Source organism: Perissodus microlepis, chromosome 12 (genome assembly GCF_051167445.1).
Source record: "Perissodus microlepis isolate ML-2025 ecotype Zambia chromosome 12, ASM5116744v1, whole genome shotgun sequence".
Taxonomy (NCBI): domain Eukaryota; kingdom Metazoa; phylum Chordata; class Actinopteri; order Cichliformes; family Cichlidae; genus Perissodus; species Perissodus microlepis.
The window spans coordinates 1,092,329-1,112,930 of NC_140472.1; the positions used below are offsets into that span (position 1 = coordinate 1,092,329).

The 20,602-nt window shown below is 43.3% G+C and overlaps 1 protein-coding gene across 2 annotated transcripts in view; it reads right to left on the reverse strand.

Moving 5' to 3' along the window:
• abca2 (ATP-binding cassette, sub-family A (ABC1), member 2) overlaps window positions 1–20,602 on the reverse strand; it is a 103,788-nt gene that overhangs the window by 7,877 nt on the left and 75,309 nt on the right. For both annotated transcript variants that reach the window (XM_084946047.1, XM_084946046.1), the window contains exons 30-44: window positions 19,664–19,877; window positions 16,748–16,853; window positions 16,556–16,667; window positions 16,400–16,460; window positions 14,520–14,694; window positions 14,310–14,425; window positions 13,605–13,752; window positions 13,233–13,356; window positions 12,798–12,930; window positions 8,661–8,781; window positions 8,340–8,518; window positions 8,014–8,155; window positions 1,050–1,184; window positions 240–343; window positions 45–137 (exon numbers count right to left, since the gene is read on the reverse strand). In XM_084946047.1, the coding sequence (XP_084802173.1) occupies window positions 45–137; window positions 240–343; window positions 1,050–1,184; window positions 8,014–8,155; window positions 8,340–8,518; window positions 8,661–8,781; window positions 12,798–12,930; window positions 13,233–13,356; window positions 13,605–13,752; window positions 14,310–14,425; window positions 14,520–14,694; window positions 16,400–16,460; window positions 16,556–16,667; window positions 16,748–16,853; window positions 19,664–19,877 (1,963 nt within the window). The remainder of the gene's footprint in view (window positions 1–44; window positions 138–239; window positions 344–1,049; window positions 1,185–8,013; window positions 8,156–8,339; window positions 8,519–8,660; window positions 8,782–12,797; window positions 12,931–13,232; window positions 13,357–13,604; window positions 13,753–14,309; window positions 14,426–14,519; window positions 14,695–16,399; window positions 16,461–16,555; window positions 16,668–16,747; window positions 16,854–19,663; window positions 19,878–20,602) is intronic.

The following is a 20,602-nucleotide window of genomic DNA, read 5'->3' on the forward strand; positions in this document are numbered from 1 at the left end:
GGACTATATAACTATGAGTAACTATGATTAAAGAAGGTCCTGACCTGTTCTTTAGGTGCTGGATGCTCCCCAGGCATTTAAACCTGCCATTCACCATAATGCCCAGTCTGGTACACAAGGCCTCACACTCCTCCATGCTGCAGATGTAGTGAAAACACTTTGGTGAAACATTTGTAACACAGATGGTATAACAGGAGGTTTTCCAGAGGAACATGCATGTCATTACTAAGCTTTATAACCTGTGTGACGTCAGCACTACAGAACGTCCGGTCTTGATTATGTCCAGGATTAAATTCCAGAGGAACCTGCGGGCCTTCGGGTCCATCCCAGTGGTGGGCTCATCCTAAACACAAGCAAACACAACAATGTTTAAAACAGCGATAGACTCTGGATGGACTCTGAACCTTACTGCCTGGGACGTTGATAGGCTGGCATGTGTGATGTAGAAATGTTGGACAACTCTGATGTTTGTTTGGTTTTTTTAATCTGGACTTTTTTACTATTTGACCAACTGGATGTTGGGTTGATGCTGTCTCCACAGGCTGTTCAGGGACACTCACTGCAGTCTTTAAGTAAAACTGGTTGCATATTTTCTGTATCCATGTTACACTTAATCATTAAAAATGATCATATATTATGATGTTTATATCAAAAGATTACTGTGTTGCACACAGACATTAAAATATAATCCAAGGTACGAGTAGAACTCGCAGAGTAACTAACTTATATAATACTATCACTACTTTTGTAATACTTTGTATACATGCATGCAAAACTATCAAGTTTTTATAAAAATATTTATAAATGATCACTCAGATTACTGATTAGAAACTTTACTACAAGCCCCATAGTCACACATTCACATCGTCCTTCATTCTATGACTTCTATCACAAACTGTGTCAAAGGTACTTTTAACGGCTCCATTTCAATGTTAAACGTGCTTCCAAAAATGAACTAAAGCTTCAAACAGAATGTGAAGAAACCGGCGGATTGACCCTCTGATCTTTGTTACGCTGCCTCGAGCACAGAGAGCATCTATTCTTCTTACCAGGAAGATGAGTGATGGGTACCCGATGAGAGCAATGGCAGTGGAGAGCTTGCGTTTGTTTCCTCCACTGTAAGTGCCAGCTGGTTTGTCTGCATACTTGGACAGCTCCAGCTTTTCCAATGCCCACTGCACCACCTGCAGGGGGTAAAGAGTAATGTGAGCCGTTGAAATTCTGCTGTTCAGGCGATGAAGGAGACAACGGTAGGATATCCCCCCTTAATGTGGAACTGCATAACATTTGCTGAATTGTTCCAATATTTGATCCTCAGTTTGTATTCTCTGTCCAACATTTTGGGTCTGACTCTTGACCGTAAGTATTGGTCTTTTACTAAATAACTGCGCAATCAGCAAAAGTTCTTGTAGGTTAACATGTCTCCATGTTTTGCTGGCTGTGTTAAGTGGATAATTACAAGACACCAAAAAGTTACAAGCTACACAGAGTCCTGTGGAGTCTGATAAAAAAAAAATAACACAATTAAAATAACTAACTGTTGTATAAAACAGCAGTTATAAAAGTTATTGGGAAATAAAGGTCAGAGGAAGAAGATTACTGCATAAGACTAAACTTTAGCTCTTTTTCTTTGTAATTACTTCACAAAAAACGGTGATAAAACACGCTTCACATTCTAAATGTCCGCGTCAGTAACACAGAGTGAGCAAGTTTATCATGCACAGGATATTCTTTTCATTATCTTACTGCACAAAGTCCAACAACTGCCGTCACAATGTGAAGTCGTTTTTAGCTCAATGAGTCAACTCAGGTTTCACCTGCTCGAAAAATGAACCGAACACTCAGTCATCACAAAAAAGTTGCAATTAAGTTTTATCAGTTTAGATGGACCTCACCGGCTGCAGACACATGACTACAGGAGGGGGTCGGGGCTTTGTGAATTCGGTGGCTGTCAGGAGCTGAGGCTCTGACGGTAGGCTGGCCAGTTAGCAAACATGACCATTTAACATCACCTCTTTGGCAGGACAAGAGCCTGAGGTCGAGGGTCTCTGAGTACCCCTGATTCAGTAGAGAATTGGGGTTCAACCTAGTGGAGGAAAGAGTTATTTCCCCTTCATGTCAGGGATTGGATCCTGACTGGTGTCTGTGATTATAGTTCAGCTTACTGAGCCTTCATGTTCTTGGTTTTTGTTTTCTCCATGGGCAGAAAACAAAAACCAAAAACAACATGTAATAGTGGCTCTAGCAGATTTACATTTAGCTAGACTGATGGTCAAACCAGTTCAGGTGTCTTCATTTGCTCTACATGCTCCTCCCAGGTTTCACTGTAAACACCTACATCATCTAAATCAACTGCACTGCTTTATAATCCTGACACAACTGCATTTCAAAGACCAAATGGTATGACAGCATATAAATACAGACCTGAAGGAGTGATGACAGAACAAATGTATTTGGCTCTCTGAGATAGACGAACCTGCCGATGCCCTTTCAAAAGGTCAAACTTGCTCACAAAGTTTGTCGTGGCTACCTGGTCAATACAATCTTTCATTCTGGGAAGAGGATATGCACCTGGCTGTATGATGCCATTAATTTAGCAAAAGTCAGTGCAAGACCTAAATTTGAAATCTGACTTCTACATCAGCAAACACAGAGATGAACAAGTAGAGGAAGAAGGCAACACCATTTTCTACCATTTACCTCAGATTCTAATATCTGTCGCTTATCAGGAGATGACCGGTAAAAATGCTGTTTAATAGGCTGAGCATCATCAATATCATGGTCCACTAAATGACCACAAGATGGTGTACCTGAGAACAGAGACAGATAAGACTCTATAATGTTCCCAAAAAGTTTATTCTGTTCATCTGGATGCAGCGTTTTCAGTGTATGTAACTGTCTGATGTCAATCAGTTGTTCGGGTTTATCTTCATCCAAATGTACAAGCTGCTCAGAGCTTCCCACCAATTTTTTTAAGATGATGTTGCAGCATCCTATCTTCCAATACTCCTCCTTCCTCTCAAGCACCACCTAAGATGAGGTAGAGGCCGCAGTCTTGTGAAAGAGGAGTCTTGGTGCTGAATCTAAGGCTTTACCAAACATCCCTGTATCACCACACATTAACATTTAAACAGCACAAACAGATGCTGAGACTCTGTAGAAACAAAGTCTGTTCACCATCCGACCAACCACGTGAATCTACAAGCTTCTCAAACATACAAACTAATATATCTGGGTCCAAATCCAGAACTCCAGCACCACACTGAGTGTGTTAGCGTGCAACCTACGAGCAATACGCTGGTAAGGGGCCACAACCAACCTATATTAAATGTTAGGAGGTGCTGAGCAAACTTGTGTCTCCCTGAGCTACACACTGGGCTCTTTTCGCAGGCTGGAGAGGAACCCTCACTGACCAACAGATTACTGAACCAAATCAAGGTCCCACCCAGCATGTAAACTCATAACCCACGAGCAACACGCCAGTAAGGACCACAGGTTACAGAAGACTCTAAGGCTGCAAACGCGTGACTCCATGAGCAACCCACTGGGCTCTCTTTATAAGCTAGAGAGAAACTCTGACCCACCAACGTCTACACCACAGTCAGCTCCCACACAGCACGCGAGCAATACGCTGGTACGCTATCACAGCCAGAGTCAACACAGGAAACAAACAGCAATCTTGGAAGGACTAAATGCTGTCACCCACATTTGTAATGACAGAGACTGAACACACGGGGCAGTTGACTGCTAGGTGGAGATCAACCAATCAGTGATTTCACACCTGTTTTATGGATAAGCTGAAAGATGTAGCTGGGCAACCCTTAAACAAGTATCTACTGGCCTTTCTAAAAGGAGGGTCATACGCTGTACATGTAATATGTAACATATATGTAACATATGTGAAAGAGATCTGGATTAGTACAAACCTTAATTTCAACCTTAAGTTGTACAATGATACACAACCAGATAGCAGGTATGTAACTAGCTCTGATTTCTGTCTCTGCTCAAGTACAAACAAAAGAAGCGATAAGTTCTGTAACACCAAAAGAACCTGTTTATTAATCTCAATGGAAATGGGAAGCATATCATCAGCTGTTGTTGCTGTTGCACGCCTCACTTATCTTGCTCAAAGTGATGCCTGATGGAAGTAAAATGTTATTTGTATAACAGCTTTCAAGACAAACATCACAGAGTGCTTCACAAAAAAAATACCAAAAACAAAACAAATCAAACGCGAGTTTACAGAACTTTAACTGAGCAGAACTTTAAAAAGCATGAAAAGTATAAATATAACATTAGAACCCTTCAGGCTTAATATATTGGATTTCTAAAGTGGGACCGCCACATCCCCCCACGACTAGTTGTGACTGGGTGGTGGCCGAGAGGTGACAGGTGGTGCCAGGGCTCAATGCCAATGCCTAGCCCCTGCTGTACCACCTGGTTGTGAATCAGGGGGCAGGAGAGGATGCTGAACATGGCATGGTGATCCCAAAAGCATGGTGTGGCATAGTGTGGGTAAGCTGGGAGAGTATGACAGCGGACTTGCTGTATGAGAGCTTCAATTAAGACCATCGGCAGAGATCTGACAGCATTTCGAGGGAGGCTGGAGGCATCAAGTCCAAGTGAACCATTCTGCTCTGGTGGTTCCCTTTTCAAAAAAACTGTACCAGAGGTTGAGCTTTCAGAGGGAACTTATTTCTCAACCTTCCCAGTAATATCTATGCTAGTGTGCTGGAAAGAAGAGACTACCAGTTAGTCAAATCTTGGAACTAGGAGGACCCAATGTGGTGTTCATGCTGTTTGTGGGACACTGAAGTCAGACTCCACCAGGGCTGCTCTTTGCCATAACTTTTACAGGCAGCATTTCAAGGCGCAGGAAAGTGGCAGAGGGGTTTGCATGTTGGTGGTCATGAGATAATCTCTGTTTTTTGTAGATGACGTTGTGGTTAATTTGACAACATCAAGCGGATGGACACTGTAGTGGAGAGAAAGATGAGGATAAAAGTGATCACCTGTTTCATCTACATTTCTACCCTCAACCACGGTCACAAGCTGTGGGTACGGTTCCACCAAAGCTGCTACTCCTACACATCAAAATAAGCCAGATGAGCTGGTTTGATGCCCCCTTAGTAAAGGGTTTAGGGTATGTCCTATAGGGCTGTGCGATATGACCAAAATCTCATATCCCGATATAAGACATTTATCGTCCTGACAACTACATAAATCACAAAAATGTAACATTTTCTGTAAATTCTGTGAATCTCGGGCAGCTCGACTTGTGTGAAGTGTCTCCAGCTGCGTGTCCTTTACCTGGAGTCGAGTGTTTTCTTTCCACCATTTTCTTTCAAAGTTTGAGTCTAAGATTTATTTTTTAGCACCTGACGGCTCTTTTTTGCTTCTCATCCGTAAACACTCTGCATACCCTTTCACCTGATTCAGTTTATTTTGAAAAATCTCAACAGGATCTTGAGCTTTATTGTGAAAGGTTTACGTGGAAAACAAACAAGCGGACAGCGGAGCCACGCGATGGTTTTACCGTCATTGTTGCTAACGACAACACGTAAAAACAGGTGCTTGTCGGTCTGTAGTGGGGTTATATTAAATATAAGAGAAAGAGAGAACTTTAGGAAATTAATACTACAGTGACCATCAAAACCATGAAAAATATTGCTGTAAACAGTTTAATTTGCGACACCACGAAACAAACGACAGATGTTTTTATATCGTCATCCGATATACATCGTTATATCGAACAGCCCTAATGTCCTACTGGGCAGAGGTCCCGGGGTAAACCCACGCTACAGAGCTGATGTCTCTGCTGGCTTGGAAACATCTTGATGTCCCCTCAGAGGTGACTGTGTAGTTGGAGGTCGGGGCATCTCTGCTGTTGCCACAGCAGAAAATGAATGATAAACAGATGGATGTCAATCTGTCCAGATACAAAAATATAAACCATTAAGAACACCTGCCTTGGTTCAAAGATGGAGGACAGCAGGTGCGTGGGAGAGGAAACAAGAAAAGAGAATGCTTTTTCAAGCAGTGGCACAGATCATCTTTTCTTATCCCTCCATGCAGACTGGTTTGGTTTCTGTGCCGTATTATTGAGCAAGACACTCACCTCAACTTGAAATCGATGCATGACATGAATGCACCTGAGTCTGTGTAACTGAATAATGAAGTGAAAGGGGCGTGTTCAAAGTAATAGCAGAGTCCAATCAGTGAGGTCATTCACTATGTGAAGAAACAGGTGTCATTCATGCGGCCCTTATTTAAGGATGAAGCCAGCACATGTTGTACATGCAATCGTCTCTGAAAACCTGAGAAACATGGGTCGTGCCAGACAGTGTTCAGGAGAACAGTGAGATTTAATTAAAACATTGAGGAGAGGAGAAAATGATAGGCTGCTCAGCTAAAATGATCTCCAATGCTTTAAAAAGGAAAGCCAAACCAGAGAGACGTGGAAGAAAACAGAAGATTACCATTCGAATGGATGGAACAAACACCAGAACGGCAAAGACTAAGCCAATAATCAGCTCCAGGGACATCAGAGGCGGTCTGAAATTACCTGTGAGTACTGTGACAATTAGAAAATGCTTGTGTGAAACTAATCTACAATTTGCCAAAGAACATATGGACTGGCCTAAAGAGAAATATAGAAACGTTTGCTGGACTGATGAAAGTAAGATTGTTCCTTTTGGGTCCAAGGGCCACAGACACTGAAATCAAGCCACAGAACACTCTGAAGACCGTGAAGCATGGCGGTGCGAGCATCATGATATAGAGCTGTTTCTCTTATTAAGGTGTCGGGCCTATTGATCACTTACCAGGGATCATGGATCAATTTGCTTATATCAAAACACTTGAAGAGGTCATGCTGCCTTATGCTGAAGAGGAAATGCCCTTGAAATGGGTGTTTCAACAAGACAACGAACCCAAACACATTTAAAACATTCAAAAATGCTGCTTCTTAGGCAAAACAAAGAAATGCAGAGGAATTGTGGAAAGTTGTCCAACCATCCTGGGCTGCCGCACCTGTTCACAGGTGCAAGAAGCCGGGCAACTCCATGCATGGTAAATGGTCTGTATTTGTATAGCGCTTTACTTGGTCCTAAGGACCCCAAAGCGCTTTACACTATACACAATCATCCACTCATTCACACACTGGTGATGGCAGCTACATTGTAGCCACAGCCACCCTGGGGCGCACTGACAGAGGCGAGGCTGCCGGACACTGGCGCCACCGGGCCCTCTGACCACCACCAGTAGGCAACGGGTGAAGTGTCTTGCCCAAGGACACAACGACCGAGACTGTCGGAGCCGGGGCTCGAACCGGCAAGACGAACGCCCAACTCTTGAGGCACGATCGCCCCATGCAGGACAGATGTGAAGCAGTTCTCAAAAACAGTGGTTATACAACTAAATATTAGCTTAGTGATTCACAGGAATGTGCAGTGTTCCCAATGAATGGAAATAAAAAAACGTTATTATATTTTGAGCTTTACTCATGTTTTAAAACACACTGCTATTATTTTGAACACAACTGTATGTGTGTGAATGTTACACAGCCTGCACACACAGAAAAACGTGCTTGTATAAATGGGTAAATGGGGCAAGTTGTTGAAACTGCTTTGGGTGCTCAGGTAGAATAGAAAAGCTTTATATCAGAACCAGTCCATTTTACATTCACCATGGCTTTAGCAGTGGGTCAGCGACTGCCCGAGGAAATATATCCATGTTTCCAAGTTAGCCAGTGATACTTTAACTGTGTGTAGGAAGGTTATGAAATCCCGGACCCAGAATGAGTTTGGTCATGAATATGAGGCATTATCCTCTTCACTGAGAAAGTGAGGACTGGCCAAAATCTTCATGATCAACATGCTGGCGTATCCTCACTTTCTGATACTTTTTTTTCTATTATTACGATTTTGATTACAGTTTCTGTTAGTAAACCTAAAGTTGTGTGTGTGTGTGTGTGTGTGTGTGTGTGAGAGAGAGAGAGAGGGAGAGACTAACCCTTTCTTGGTCTTTCCAAGGAATGCCACGGAGGCGAGTGTAAAGCTGCAGATGCTCCCTGGCTGTCAGGTCATCAAACAGAGCATCAAACTGTGGACAGTAGCCGATACTTTGTTGCACACGTAACAGGTCCTTCAGGATACTGCACACATGCACACACACACACACAAGCACACTTGGCATCACTTCAGCAGTGGTCCTGCAGTACAAACCCAGACTATAGTCAGTGCCCATGTATTTGATGTCTGATGTCATTTGCTGCTAAAGTATCTGCTAAGAATGTTACAGTAACATTTACAGTGCACTCTGTGATTTCAGCCACTAGCCTGTTTCTGTTAATGAAAGCCTCTCCTCCAGTAGTACACTCGTCTCCTGTCAGCATCTTAAAGGTGCTGGTTTTCCCAGCTCCATTTACTCCGAGCAATCCAAAGCACTCTCCGGGCCGGACACCCAGACACAGGCGGTCCACTGCAAGGATACGTCCCATCTTTCTGGATTTGTATACCTGAGGATCAAGCAATGTAACTTTTTGATAGTAATGACCACTTTAACAGAGTAGGATCATTTTAGAGTAATGGCATAACTGAACGAATAGTTTAAGATATGTAGTTGTGTAAAAGTTAGCAAAGTACATATTAAAGTTTAACCTTGGTTAGGTTCTTGATCTTCAGCATGTCATTGTCAGCGTCTCCACGCAGCACTCTTTGTCTCTCACAGGCCACGTCTACATCATCGTCATCGATAGGCTTGCAGCTGACCGGCACCCTCCTAAGCACATATACTCCAGTCATCTTTTAGCGTATTCACTCTATGTCAGCCAGTAATTCCACTTGTCTTTACATATCTTTTATCAACTACAAGAAGGGGGATATGAGCATAGTTCCTCCTTGATCTGCGGTTACAGAACTGTATTGTGAAGACTTTTACAACAACATTTTTTAAATGTATCTGTATTTTAAAAGTATGTGTAATTAGATGGACCGATCTGACCTAAATTACTGGATCGGATATCGGAGAGAAATAAAAAATGTAATCCGATCTATTAAATATCCCAAAAGTACCTCACAAAACTTGCGACACGGCGTAACTCAGCTCAGAACCGTAGCACGTCGAAGCAGTATGCGTCACGTGATAGAGCGGCTGTGGCATGCGAGACCATTATAATATTATTATTGTGTAGGAACTATTAAGTCTAATATACCCTAGTAAGCTATAGTACTTTTTCCTTTGGGAACCATCTGTGCCGTCTGCAGTTCTGTTGAAGAAAGATGTTGAATCTATTTAATTATTGTAGAAAAATAATTGATTTCTGTGCATTTTCTTTTACATGTGCATTAAATTAAATTCGATTACGTCAATTAAGCATTATAAGGCAGAGGGTGGGGGGTGGTTCCCTTTTTTTAATTCATTTTTTTGCTGGGAGTTGGCAACCATGTTAGTTAGGTTGTTTAATATTTCCACTAAGTACTCTTTAAAATACCAGAATGAGGAGGAGGTGCAGGTTTAAGTAAATTGGATTGATCAGTGTTGCTGAACTATGAAAGATTTTGGCTGCAGTGTATTTTTTGCATACAGGTATAACAGAATAGCTTTAGTTTAGTTTAGTTTAGTTTTTTTAAACTTAAGTATGAATTTATGCAAAATGCAGCAAGATATTGAAAAAATACCCAAACGTTTCATTGATTATAAAATATGCTCTATCGGATTTATATCACTATTGGGAGATATCCAAATTTATGATATCGGTATCGGACATAAAAAAGTGGTATCGTGCCATCTCTGTTCACGTTAGCCACTTCTCGTGAGAAGCAAAGAAAAGTGAAAATCAATTTCATTGAGATTTTGATTTTGGCTTCTCAAATTACACAGATTAAGGCCAAGCAGAACTTGGCTCGGGCAGCGGCTGTTGGGTCTGTGCTTCCACAGGCCCCACTGGTTTAGAGACTTATTCCCATTAACGAAGCAAGGAAGCAAGACGAACAGCGATTTTACTTGCGCAAGGGAGGATCTCAGAGCAGCCCTTCTGCCCTCGTTCAGACCACTTCGAAGAACCGGCCTCCGCTTGCCGCCTTTTATTGAAAACAGTTACAGTACACACAGCACCACCCATTGTAAACCCCCCTATGGTTATAAAAGATAAGGTACCATATGTGTGTAAGCACGTGTGTGTGTGTGTATGCCTGTGTGAGAATGTGTGTGTGTGTATGCATGTGCGAAAATGTGTGTGTTTGCATGTGAGTGTGTGTGTTTGTGTTTGGGGGTGCGTTTGTGTGACCTCCTGCCCCCAAAAGGATCATAAAAGCAGGAAGCTTACTAAACAAGAAAACAGAACCCTCACATAGGATGTGCCTATAATAAACACTACAGCCTCCCCCACCAGTCAACAGGCTGGGGAGGTCAATAGAAACAAAGGAATGTCTTTGATCATACAGTTTGAACCAAGACTTACAAGTTTAAGTAACACAATGATAACATTTAACAATTTAAACCTAACAGTGGCTGAAGCAAAAACTTAAACTGTAGGAGGAGTTTGGAGAGGCCATGGAAAAAGACTTTCAGATTGCCTCAAAGAGATTCTGGCAAACTGTCAGGTGACTCAGGAGGGGAAAACAATGCTCCACCCACACTCTGCATAGCGTGGGTGGAGCACTGCTGATTTGGACCGTCGGACGGTGGAAGGAAAACTTCAGTGACCTCTTTAATCCCACCTCTTCCTTCCATAGAGGAAGCAGAGTCTGGGGACCAGGGGGATGAGTCGTCTATCACCGTGGGCGAGGTCACTGAGGCAGTTAAACAATTCCTTGGTGGCCCCTGGGGTAAATAAGCTTTGGCCTGAGTTGATGTTGTTGTAGGACTGTCTTTGTCGACACGCCTATACAATGTTGTGTGGAGATCAGGGGCGGTAGCTCTAGACTGGCAAACTGGGATGGTGGTTCCCATCTTCAAGAAAGGGGACTGGAGGGTTTGCTTCAATTATAGGGGGATCGCACTCCTCAGCCTCCCTGGGAAAGTCTATGCCAGGGTGCTGGAAAGGAGAGTCTGTCCGCTAGTCGAACCTCAGATACAGAAGGACAATGCGGTTTTTGTCCTGGTCGTGGAACACTAGACCAGCTCTTTACCCTCTCAAGGATACTTGAGGGTGCATGGGAGTTTGCCCAACCAGTCTACATGTGTTTTGTCGACCGTGTCCCTCGGACTGTCCTGTTGGAAGTGCTCTGAGAATATGGGGTGTCTGGCCCATTGCTACGGGCCATTCGATCCTTATACAACTGTTGCAAGAGCTTGGTCTGCATTGCCGGCAATTTGTTTTACTTGTTTCCGGTGGGTGATGGACTTGGTTGCCCTTTGTCACCGATTCTTTTCATAGTTGTTATGGACAGAATTTCTAGGTGTAGCCAAGTGGCAGAAGGCTTTCACGTTTTGTGGTCTCAGAATCTCATCTCTGCTTTTCGCAGACGATGTGTTTCTGTTAGCTTCATCAGGTGGTGGCCTCCAGCTCAGCTGTTTGCAGCTGTTTGAGGTCTTGTTTAGGGTATAGTGCTATTTTCCAGGTTAAATAAAGGTTTAATAATAATTATCCACAAGCGAGGGGAGTGCTGCAGTCAATCCAATTGACAAACGTTGCAGTGATGCGGATGCTGTACCAGTCCATTGTGGTGAAGAGAGAGCTGAGCATTAAAGTGAAGCTCTTAATTATGTCCTGCCTTCAGCTCTCTGTGTCCCTACCTTCAACTATGGTCACAAGCTTTGGGTAGTGAACGAAAGAACGAGATTGCAGATACAAGTGGCGGAAATGAGCTCTCTGCGAAGGGTGCACGTTATGTACCACTGGTAGAAAGCAGAGGAGGTGGCTGACATCCAGAAATCCTACCAGTGGCTGGACAAAGCTGGACTGAAAGACAGCACAGAGGCACTAATCATGGCAGCACAGGAACAAGCTCTGAGCACAAGATCCATAGAGGCTGGGGTCTATCACACCAGGCAAGACCCCAGGTGCAGGCTGTGTAAAGATGAGACAATCCAGCACATAACAGCAGGGTGCAAGATGCTAGCAGACAGGACATACGTGGAACGCCATAACCAAGTGGCCGGCACAGTGTACAGAAACATCTGTGCCGAATATGGACTGGCAGTCAAAATGGGAGACGCCCCCTAGGGTGCGAGCTAAGATCCTGTCTGTCCAGAATAGCGCAGTCCTGGGAACAGCTAAGATACTGCGCAGGACCCTGTGTTTTATTTACTTATTTTTGCTGTTTTCTGTTATTCTATTGTTTTTAACTTATTTTCTGTACAGCACTTTGGTCCTGTGCTGGGTATTTTAAATTGCTTTATAAATAAATTTGGATTGGACCCTCAAGCTCCCAGGCCTCTGGTAGAGGACCCGAGCATGAAGGCTGGACCGCTCACAGGGGCGAGAGGGGAATTATTTTGTTTTATTTTTTTAAGCAGCTGTGCCTCAGACCACGCCCTGCCACACTGATATTTTAAAGCTGTGTAACAGCAGGAAACCCTACTACATTATTTGTCTTATATACGAAGCATCAATCTGAAAGCTGCTTTGGTGCCGGCTTGGTACAGTACATAAGTTCTGGGGGTTTTTCCCCCTTTTTCCTGTTGTTAAGTCATTCATGGTTAGTTGTGTTTTTAACGTACCCTTTGTTTATATTGTAAGTACATTTTTAGTACAGTCCTCAGCCAACTATAACTGTAGATCTCTCAGCATACGATCCTCTGTGTAACTAAGTGGTAGGCATCCAGTTCAAAACTATATATAGAAAACTCACGGGGGGTTCCTCAGAAAGTTGTACTGACAGAGGATGGTGATGAGGAAGCCAACAAAGCCTTCGACTGTCATTGCAACAAGTCCTCGAGTCACAATATCCCACTCAAATGGTGATTTCATCTTGTCAAACTGCCCTAAAACACATAATTACAACAACTTAATGTGCAGCTTTGCACTTCAATCTCCTAAAATCATTATGAATAAAACAAAAAAGCCTGCAAGACTGTAAATCTTTGTTGTCAACAAATCTTGTGATAAAATCTGTAGCACCAAACTAAGAATGTGTTCTGAATACCCCTATAAATCTTTAAGTATGTATAGCACAACTTTTAGGTTCTTGCAAGTTCATCTTGGTTCATCTCTGTTAAATAAATCGTAGTAGTTTAAGATTTTCTCTTAACTTTATTGTAATTAGCCAGCTCGGTGCTTAGTGTACCTATTTTAGCGTAGTATTCATTGATGTACTCGTTGTAGGCCATCTGCATCAGGCCATGACCCAGGTTGTAGTTGGGGAAGATGAGGAAACAGGACTTTAGGTAACTGTTCACTTTTTTCAAATCCTGCAAAAAGAAAAAAAAGAAGTAAAAGAAAGAAATACAGTAAAAAGCAAAGGTCATGTCAGATACTTTTCCATTTTGTAGTATTTATTCCAGTATGTGGAAGAGCAGGTGATCTAACTCAAAGATCACCATCTCTTCCAAATTTGTACTTTTGCTGTTGAAGGGGAAACGAGTGATGGCGTTTGGCTTTGAGCTCACAGAATGTTTGTCAAGATGTGTCTGAGGTAAGATATAAGAATCCAACAGACCTTGTCATGTTCAAAGAGCTGTAGAAGGAAGGTTGCAACAGTTGCAGTGATGCCTATGAAGAGGTTGATGACTATGAGAAAGACATAGGCTGTACTGGGAACCTTAAACCAGAAGGATGCAGGATACATTATGGGAGTGATCGACCAACTGGAAAGGGGAAGAAAGAAACTTGCTATATGTTTTCATGTTTATAAAAAGATCTTAGTATTTAATTTACATTTAGACAATTAGTAGAGTTTTGTGAAAACTGCACCTAAACAGGACATTACCTAGCATGATACTAGAGTTGAGTTTGCATGTCAGTATGACAAAATATGCTCCTGGAGACATCCACTGTACCGGAACCACCACAACATGTGATTTTTAATATTTTTCCCTGTTTGTGAAAATAGTTTGCTAATGCTATAAAATTACAGCTGTTAAAAATACAAGTGTGCAGCTGATATCAGAGAAAGGCAAAGTGATGATAATATGTTAGCAGTAATAAAAGCATCCCTATAAATGTTACTTTATATAATGCATTAGCACCAATCATCTGAACTGTGCGCTAAAACAATTACAAGGAAAAGTGCAGGTGGTGGAAGTGGACTGACTTCTGTATATTGTCTATTTAATGGAAGTCAGTATACAACTAAACTACATAACAATGTGAGCAGAGACTCAGAACCAAGGTGAAAAATCGTGTGTGCAGACAGATGTCTCACCCGTAGAGAAGAAAGAGGGAGAGGACAGCAGGGAAGTTTGTTGGAGAGGTGTAGGCTGGCAGGTCAAACACAAACAGAATAATAACACAGCATGTAGCAGGTACCAGGTAGTTCAGCTGAGGACAGATAAAAGGAGAAACCGTGTTCAGGAGCTGCACACACGTTAAAGCATTTAGTAAGACATTCACATCTGCAACATCACATCCTCACCATATCCCAAATATAGTTGGCTAGCCAGTAGATGACTGGGTCACAGCCACTGACAAACTGCAGGTGTTTGGCCTTTGTGGATTTTTCTGCTACTAGGAAAACCACAAAGCTGGCTGGGACAAAGGACATGGCTACAATAATGAAGATGGCAATCACTACATCTGTGCCCTGGAGCCTGCAGGTACAAAAACAAGGAGAAGAGCTAGTTCAATTTCAGTTTACAGTATTTGGTTCTCAACAGTCATTTCAAAGCACCTTTGACAGAAAAATTCATAAAGTTATGCAAAACTCTCTGAAGTTAAAGCTATACACCAATCTTTACAGTAAAGGAGGAATCTCTCTCTGTCTCTGTCCTCTTCTCAGGCCTCTTTGTGGCTCCTCTGCTATTTGTTTTTCCGAAGCACAGTTATAACTGCGATGGAATGATCTGATATCAGTACCTCACATAACTCGCGACATGGCGTAACCCAGGTAGTGACCTCAGCACGTCGGAGCAGTATGCGTCACGTGATAGAGCAGCTGTGGTGTGTGAGACGTCTGGAGTTACTTCACACTGAAAGCATCTGGAGCCTCGTGCTGCCAAACCAGCATTTCGTCTGTGAGTAGGCTAAGTTAAATGTGATAGAAACTGACGCTCTCATGACTCATTAAGTGATACTACTGACCAGCCAATCGGTGGCATTCAGTCTGATGATGTCACATTTTAGTACCTGCTCGGATTGCTTGGAACCCGGGTGAGCAGATACTAAAAACATACCTGGTACCAGGTACTACAACCTAACCGAAAACCCTGAAAACCGCGCCGAGTCGATCTGAGTAGATACGAATGGAAAAGGGGTTTAATAGACAATAGCCCAGGAGAAGCATTCCCTTTTAGGAGAACTTCTTTTCAACAGGAAGAGAGGCCTAGCAGAACCAGGCTCAGGGACTAGCAGCTATCAGCCATATGGCTGGATTCACTCGCTGGACCCACGTCCTCATTTTAGGTTTGACAGTGTTTGTAGTAGATAAAGGTGAATGGCTTAAACATGAACTGAGCTGCAGTTCGGGGAATGCTTCAGAGGGGACAGGTGGCGGCTCCCGGGCCTGGCAGATCCCCCATGAACCAATGAGAAGTGAAAGAATTGAAAAAGGGGAGGGAGGGTGGGGCACGAAAACGAGAAGAACAGCTTGTAGAGCTGGGGGAGCACGTATAGATAAGAAGCTAAAGGAGCTTGTTTGGAGGCGTGGTCCTGCTCCTAAAATTCAGATACTTTAACTCCAATGAAGAGAAGAGACAAAACACCAGCAGCTGCCAGCGCTACTCCTACGCCTCCTAGCAGAACTTGAGGTCAAGGTCAACAGGATCCAAACTCATCTGAGATTTTTAGGAGATGCACCTATGGTATCAATTTGAAAATCATATGTCGCCTTGTTCTTGAGTTATCGTGTTCACAAAGTAGCGTGTCCATGAAGGGTGACGACCCCCAGTGTTTTACAGCTGAGGGTTAAGGAAGTCTATGACTAACTTTTCTGTTTGATGAATGGTGAATGGACTGGTTCTGACATCGGGGTTTTCTATTCGATCTGAACACTCAAAGCACTTTATACAACCTGCCGCATTCACACAAACACTTTTTCTGTGCTTCATCTATTGAAGTGCTTTCTATATAACATTGACACAGTCATACTCTGTTGGATGCATGGGAGAACAACTTAGTATCTTGCCCAAGGATTCTTGGCATGCAGACTAGAGGAGCCAGGAATCGAACCACCAACTTTCTGATTAGTAGATGGTCTGCTCTTCTTCCAGAGCTACCAACAATGAAGACTCATCGTTTACGTGAACAGAAATGTGAATATATCACATAAACATATGAGGTAAAGCCACAGACACTTACAAATAGTCTAAAGAAAGGCTGGCACTGGTGCGATTCATCGGGTGGTTTGTTACTGTGATTCCTGCAAACAAACAGAACAAACAATCCGTTGTGTAGTTAAAAATAACCAACCAAACTGGCACAACTTTATTCAGCAGCTATATCTGGCGTGTCTACCGTAGGCAGCAGGATTGCCCTTGGAGGGAGGCATGTTGGCACGCAGGATGGCATTGTTGAGGACATTCAGATACGTTGGCATGCTGTGGTAGCCTTTATTGTTGTAGAGAACCTGGACACAGTAAGTTGCACTGTTAGCAGTATTGTATACTGTACCTGTCCAGTGTAGAGTCATTGCGTCTTTGTCTTTACCTGAGCTGATCTGCGCACCGCTATTTTGCGAACCATAGGTGGAAGATTTCTCCCAAAAGATGTTGGGATTGATTTCTGAATGTTGCCCACTGTTAAACCACCATATCTGTAACAAAATTAATTTGACAGAAAAACCAGTATGTGCATGTTACTGTATCCATGTGAAATCAAGACGAAATGTAGCCAAAGAGCAATGCACAATTACAATAAGAGCGTATGACTTGCAAAATTAATGGACTTAGGAATTCAGAAAAGTACCAGCAAATACTGATCCACCATTAATAACATCTGGAAAGTGTCTGATTGATAACGGATTTACTTTTCAGCATGACAATGATCTCAGGAGCTCGGAAAGAAAAGCATCTGGACATCTTTAAGCTTCTTGAAGACGTTTCATCCGAGAAGCTTCTTCATCATACATGACGAAGGGGATGTAATACCCTGTAGACTTCCAAAGATCCACAAAGGAGTCCCACTCAGACCCATTGATAGCAGCATAAACTCAGCCACATACAACACTGCCAAACACCTCACCTCACCATCCTAGCGCCCCTTGTAGGGAACACCACCATCACATCAAGAACTCCACCGACTTCATCAACAAGGTCCAGAAACTTACACATGACCCAGATGAAACCATGGTGTCCTTCACTTGCATACCTACAACAGAGGCAGTGGAGACAGTCAAAAAACGACTACAGGAAGACGCCTGCTTAGAAAACAGAACCAGCTTCACCCCCGATCAGATTTGCACAGTGTTAGAGCTCTGCTTTACCACCACAGGGTTTCTACAGACAAAAACATGGCTGTGCCATGGGCTCCCTGGTGTCGGATGATCTGATATCCTCGTGTCAGTGTTGTTCCCACATCATCATAATAAATGTTGTTCCAGGTTTAACATTGCAAGTGACCAATCACATTGTTGTGACGTCCCCCTTTTATGCCTTTGAAAAATACCACCTTAAAAAAATCAACTTCACTTGCGAGAAGAGAAACCGCTTCTGTCCGCCGATCCAGGGACTTGAATTCTTTGCATTTCAGGATACTTTCCTTTCATAAACGGTAAGCATTATATTGTCCTTACAGAGGCGCTTTCTCTTCTCGCAAGTGAAGTAGATTTTTTTAAGGCGTTTGTTTTTTTCGAGGTCGCGGATGACGTCAGCAGAAGGTGATTGGTCACTTGCAATGTTGAACCTGGAACAACATTATTTATGATGACGAGGGAACAACACGAGGATATCAGATCGTCCCCCCGGCGTCACCTATTGCAGCAACCTTTACATGGAGGAAGTGGAAAGGAAGGCTCTTGGCTCTTTCAAAGGAAGAGTACCCAGCCACTGGTACAGATATGTAGACGACACCTGGGTCAAAATCAAGACACAAGAAGTGGAATCCTTCACTGCGCACATCAACGCTGTGGATAAAAACATCAAGTTCACCAGGGAAGACACAAAGGACGACTGTTTGCCTTTCCTGGACTGCGCTGTGCACATTGAAGAGAACGGCAACCTCAGCATCGAGGTTTACCGGAAGCCCACACACACGGACCAGTACCTCCTCTCTGACTCCCATCACCCTCTGGAACACAAACTTGGAGTAATCAGGACCCTACACCACCGGGCAGAACATGTTCCCTCTAAGCCTGATGGTAAATGGACTGATTCGTATAGAGTACTTTTCTACTCTCCCAGAGTACTCAAAGCCCTGTATACAACATGCCTCATTCACCCATTCACACAAGCACTTCTAAACACAAGTGCAAACTAATCTACATTCACACACATTCACACTCTGATGAACACTTCGGAGGGCAACTTGCGGTTAGTATCTTGTCCAAGGATATTTGACATGCAGACTGGGGAAGGCACCAACCTTCCAACCAGTAGCTGATCTGCTCTACCACCTGAGCCACAGCCACCACAGCCCTAAGCCTGAAGGGAAAAAGAAGGAACACACACATGTAAAGGAAGCTCATCAAGTCAGCAAAGATGCACAGAAAAGAAGATCAGACACCAGCTAGAGAAAATCGGAAGGACAAACAGAACAGCACTGTCAGCCCTCATGTAGCGCGTTTATTAGAGAAATTCAGGAGTTTTCTCCAAGCACGACATCCCAGTGTACTTCAGACCCAGCCACACACTCAGACACAAACTGGTTCATCCACATCCGTTTTCACACCTTGGCTTGTGTGATTAGGCAGAGGATCAATACCGGGTCCATGACTCTCTCAGAGACACTCCCATAGGGCTTAAAAATCTGGGACTCTCCACCAGTTGCTCTTAGAACTAAAGAAGCTTCTCAGATGGGAGATAAAACGTCTTCAAGCAAGTTAAAAAAGTCCAGATGTTTTTCTTTCTGAGCTCCTTAGACTATAATGACCTGAACTGAGAACCTTCACAGACATCAAAATGATCCCAAACACTGCCAGAGCACTAAGCAAACCTTAATAGAAAAAACACTAACCGGAGCCCGGCATTACTGAAGCAATGTGGGATCATCTTGACAAAAATTGGAAGAGAGAACATGATGAAAACAGCCAACAGCCAAAGAAGAGCTTTGCTATATCCTTCAAGAAGCCTGGAGAACTGTTCCTGAAGATTACCTAAGAGAGCTTAGGCTGTGTGGAAGAATAAAGAACTGTACAAACTCTGTTTTTGCCTTATATGCTGTGTCTCTGTGTTCACACGTTTCAACAATGATGCCTGCTGTGTACTCTGAGGGGAGCTCGCAGCTACTCAGGCTCAGGAGGTCCCAGTAGCAGCCCAAAGTTATAATTCTGTTTAAACTAAGGTGATCCAACTAGTATTTTGTGTAATTAGATTCTACACTGAAAAGTCAAAGCATCAGTTTGCAGTATGTTGTCAGTATTTCTGTTGTGTGGCTGTTTCCTTAGAGTTGCTCCAGCAGCAGTCCTACCTGTGCAGCCGCACTCTGTCTGATGTGAAAAGCAGATATTCAGAGACGTTCCGGCCTGTGATGTCCACCATAATGTCACCGGTCACCACCTTCATGAGAGGGGGTTGTCCTCCTACCCCACTGGGACAGGAGAAGCCTGTCCCCTGCATAGAGCAGACGCAGCGCACCGGCTCATGGATGGACAAGGGAAAGGTAGGTGGAGATGTAACAGGCTCTAAGCAAAAGTGAAAGAGTCATCATTCATTCAGCTGATCTTTTTCTTAGTCCACGTGGACTTCTCAAAACAGGGAAAACACAGGGGGAATAAACTGCGTTAGAAATTATTTATTAGCTCTCCCAATGAGCCAAGACACTGTCCAAAGTGAAATGTAGGCATCAGTCTATTGGTCCATATTAGCAAAACATAATAAGACAATAACAATATTCTGCTTAAAAACGTGAAAGGAACACTTTGTAATCACAGTTTGGCATCACATAAATTAAACTTGGTGATCTGGTCAGGTAAGGAGCAGAGGGGGGATCAGTTTCAGCTGATAATATTAACAACAGGTGGACTAGATGGGCAACAACGAGACAACCCCCAAACAGAAATGGTTTTCAGATTAAGGCCACTGACAGTGTTTGTCTCCTTATCTTTTCTGACTGCAGCGTCATTACTGGTGGCATGAAGTACTACCTGCACCCTACAGAGGCTGCACAGGCAGGCCAACTCCTACAGCGAGGCACATCAATACATTTCATTATCAGAGGTTATCTGTGTCTCAGCATGCTGTGAGACACAGGCTAGGATAGCTGGACAGGACCGCACAAAGTCCTTAACCCATCAGCTGTACCAGTATCTGCTCCTTTCTGCAGGTGGAACAGGATGAGTGCTGCCAGAGACCTACAAGTGACAGCCAGCAGCCCACTGCTGTCAGTGTCTCTAACCCAACAATCATA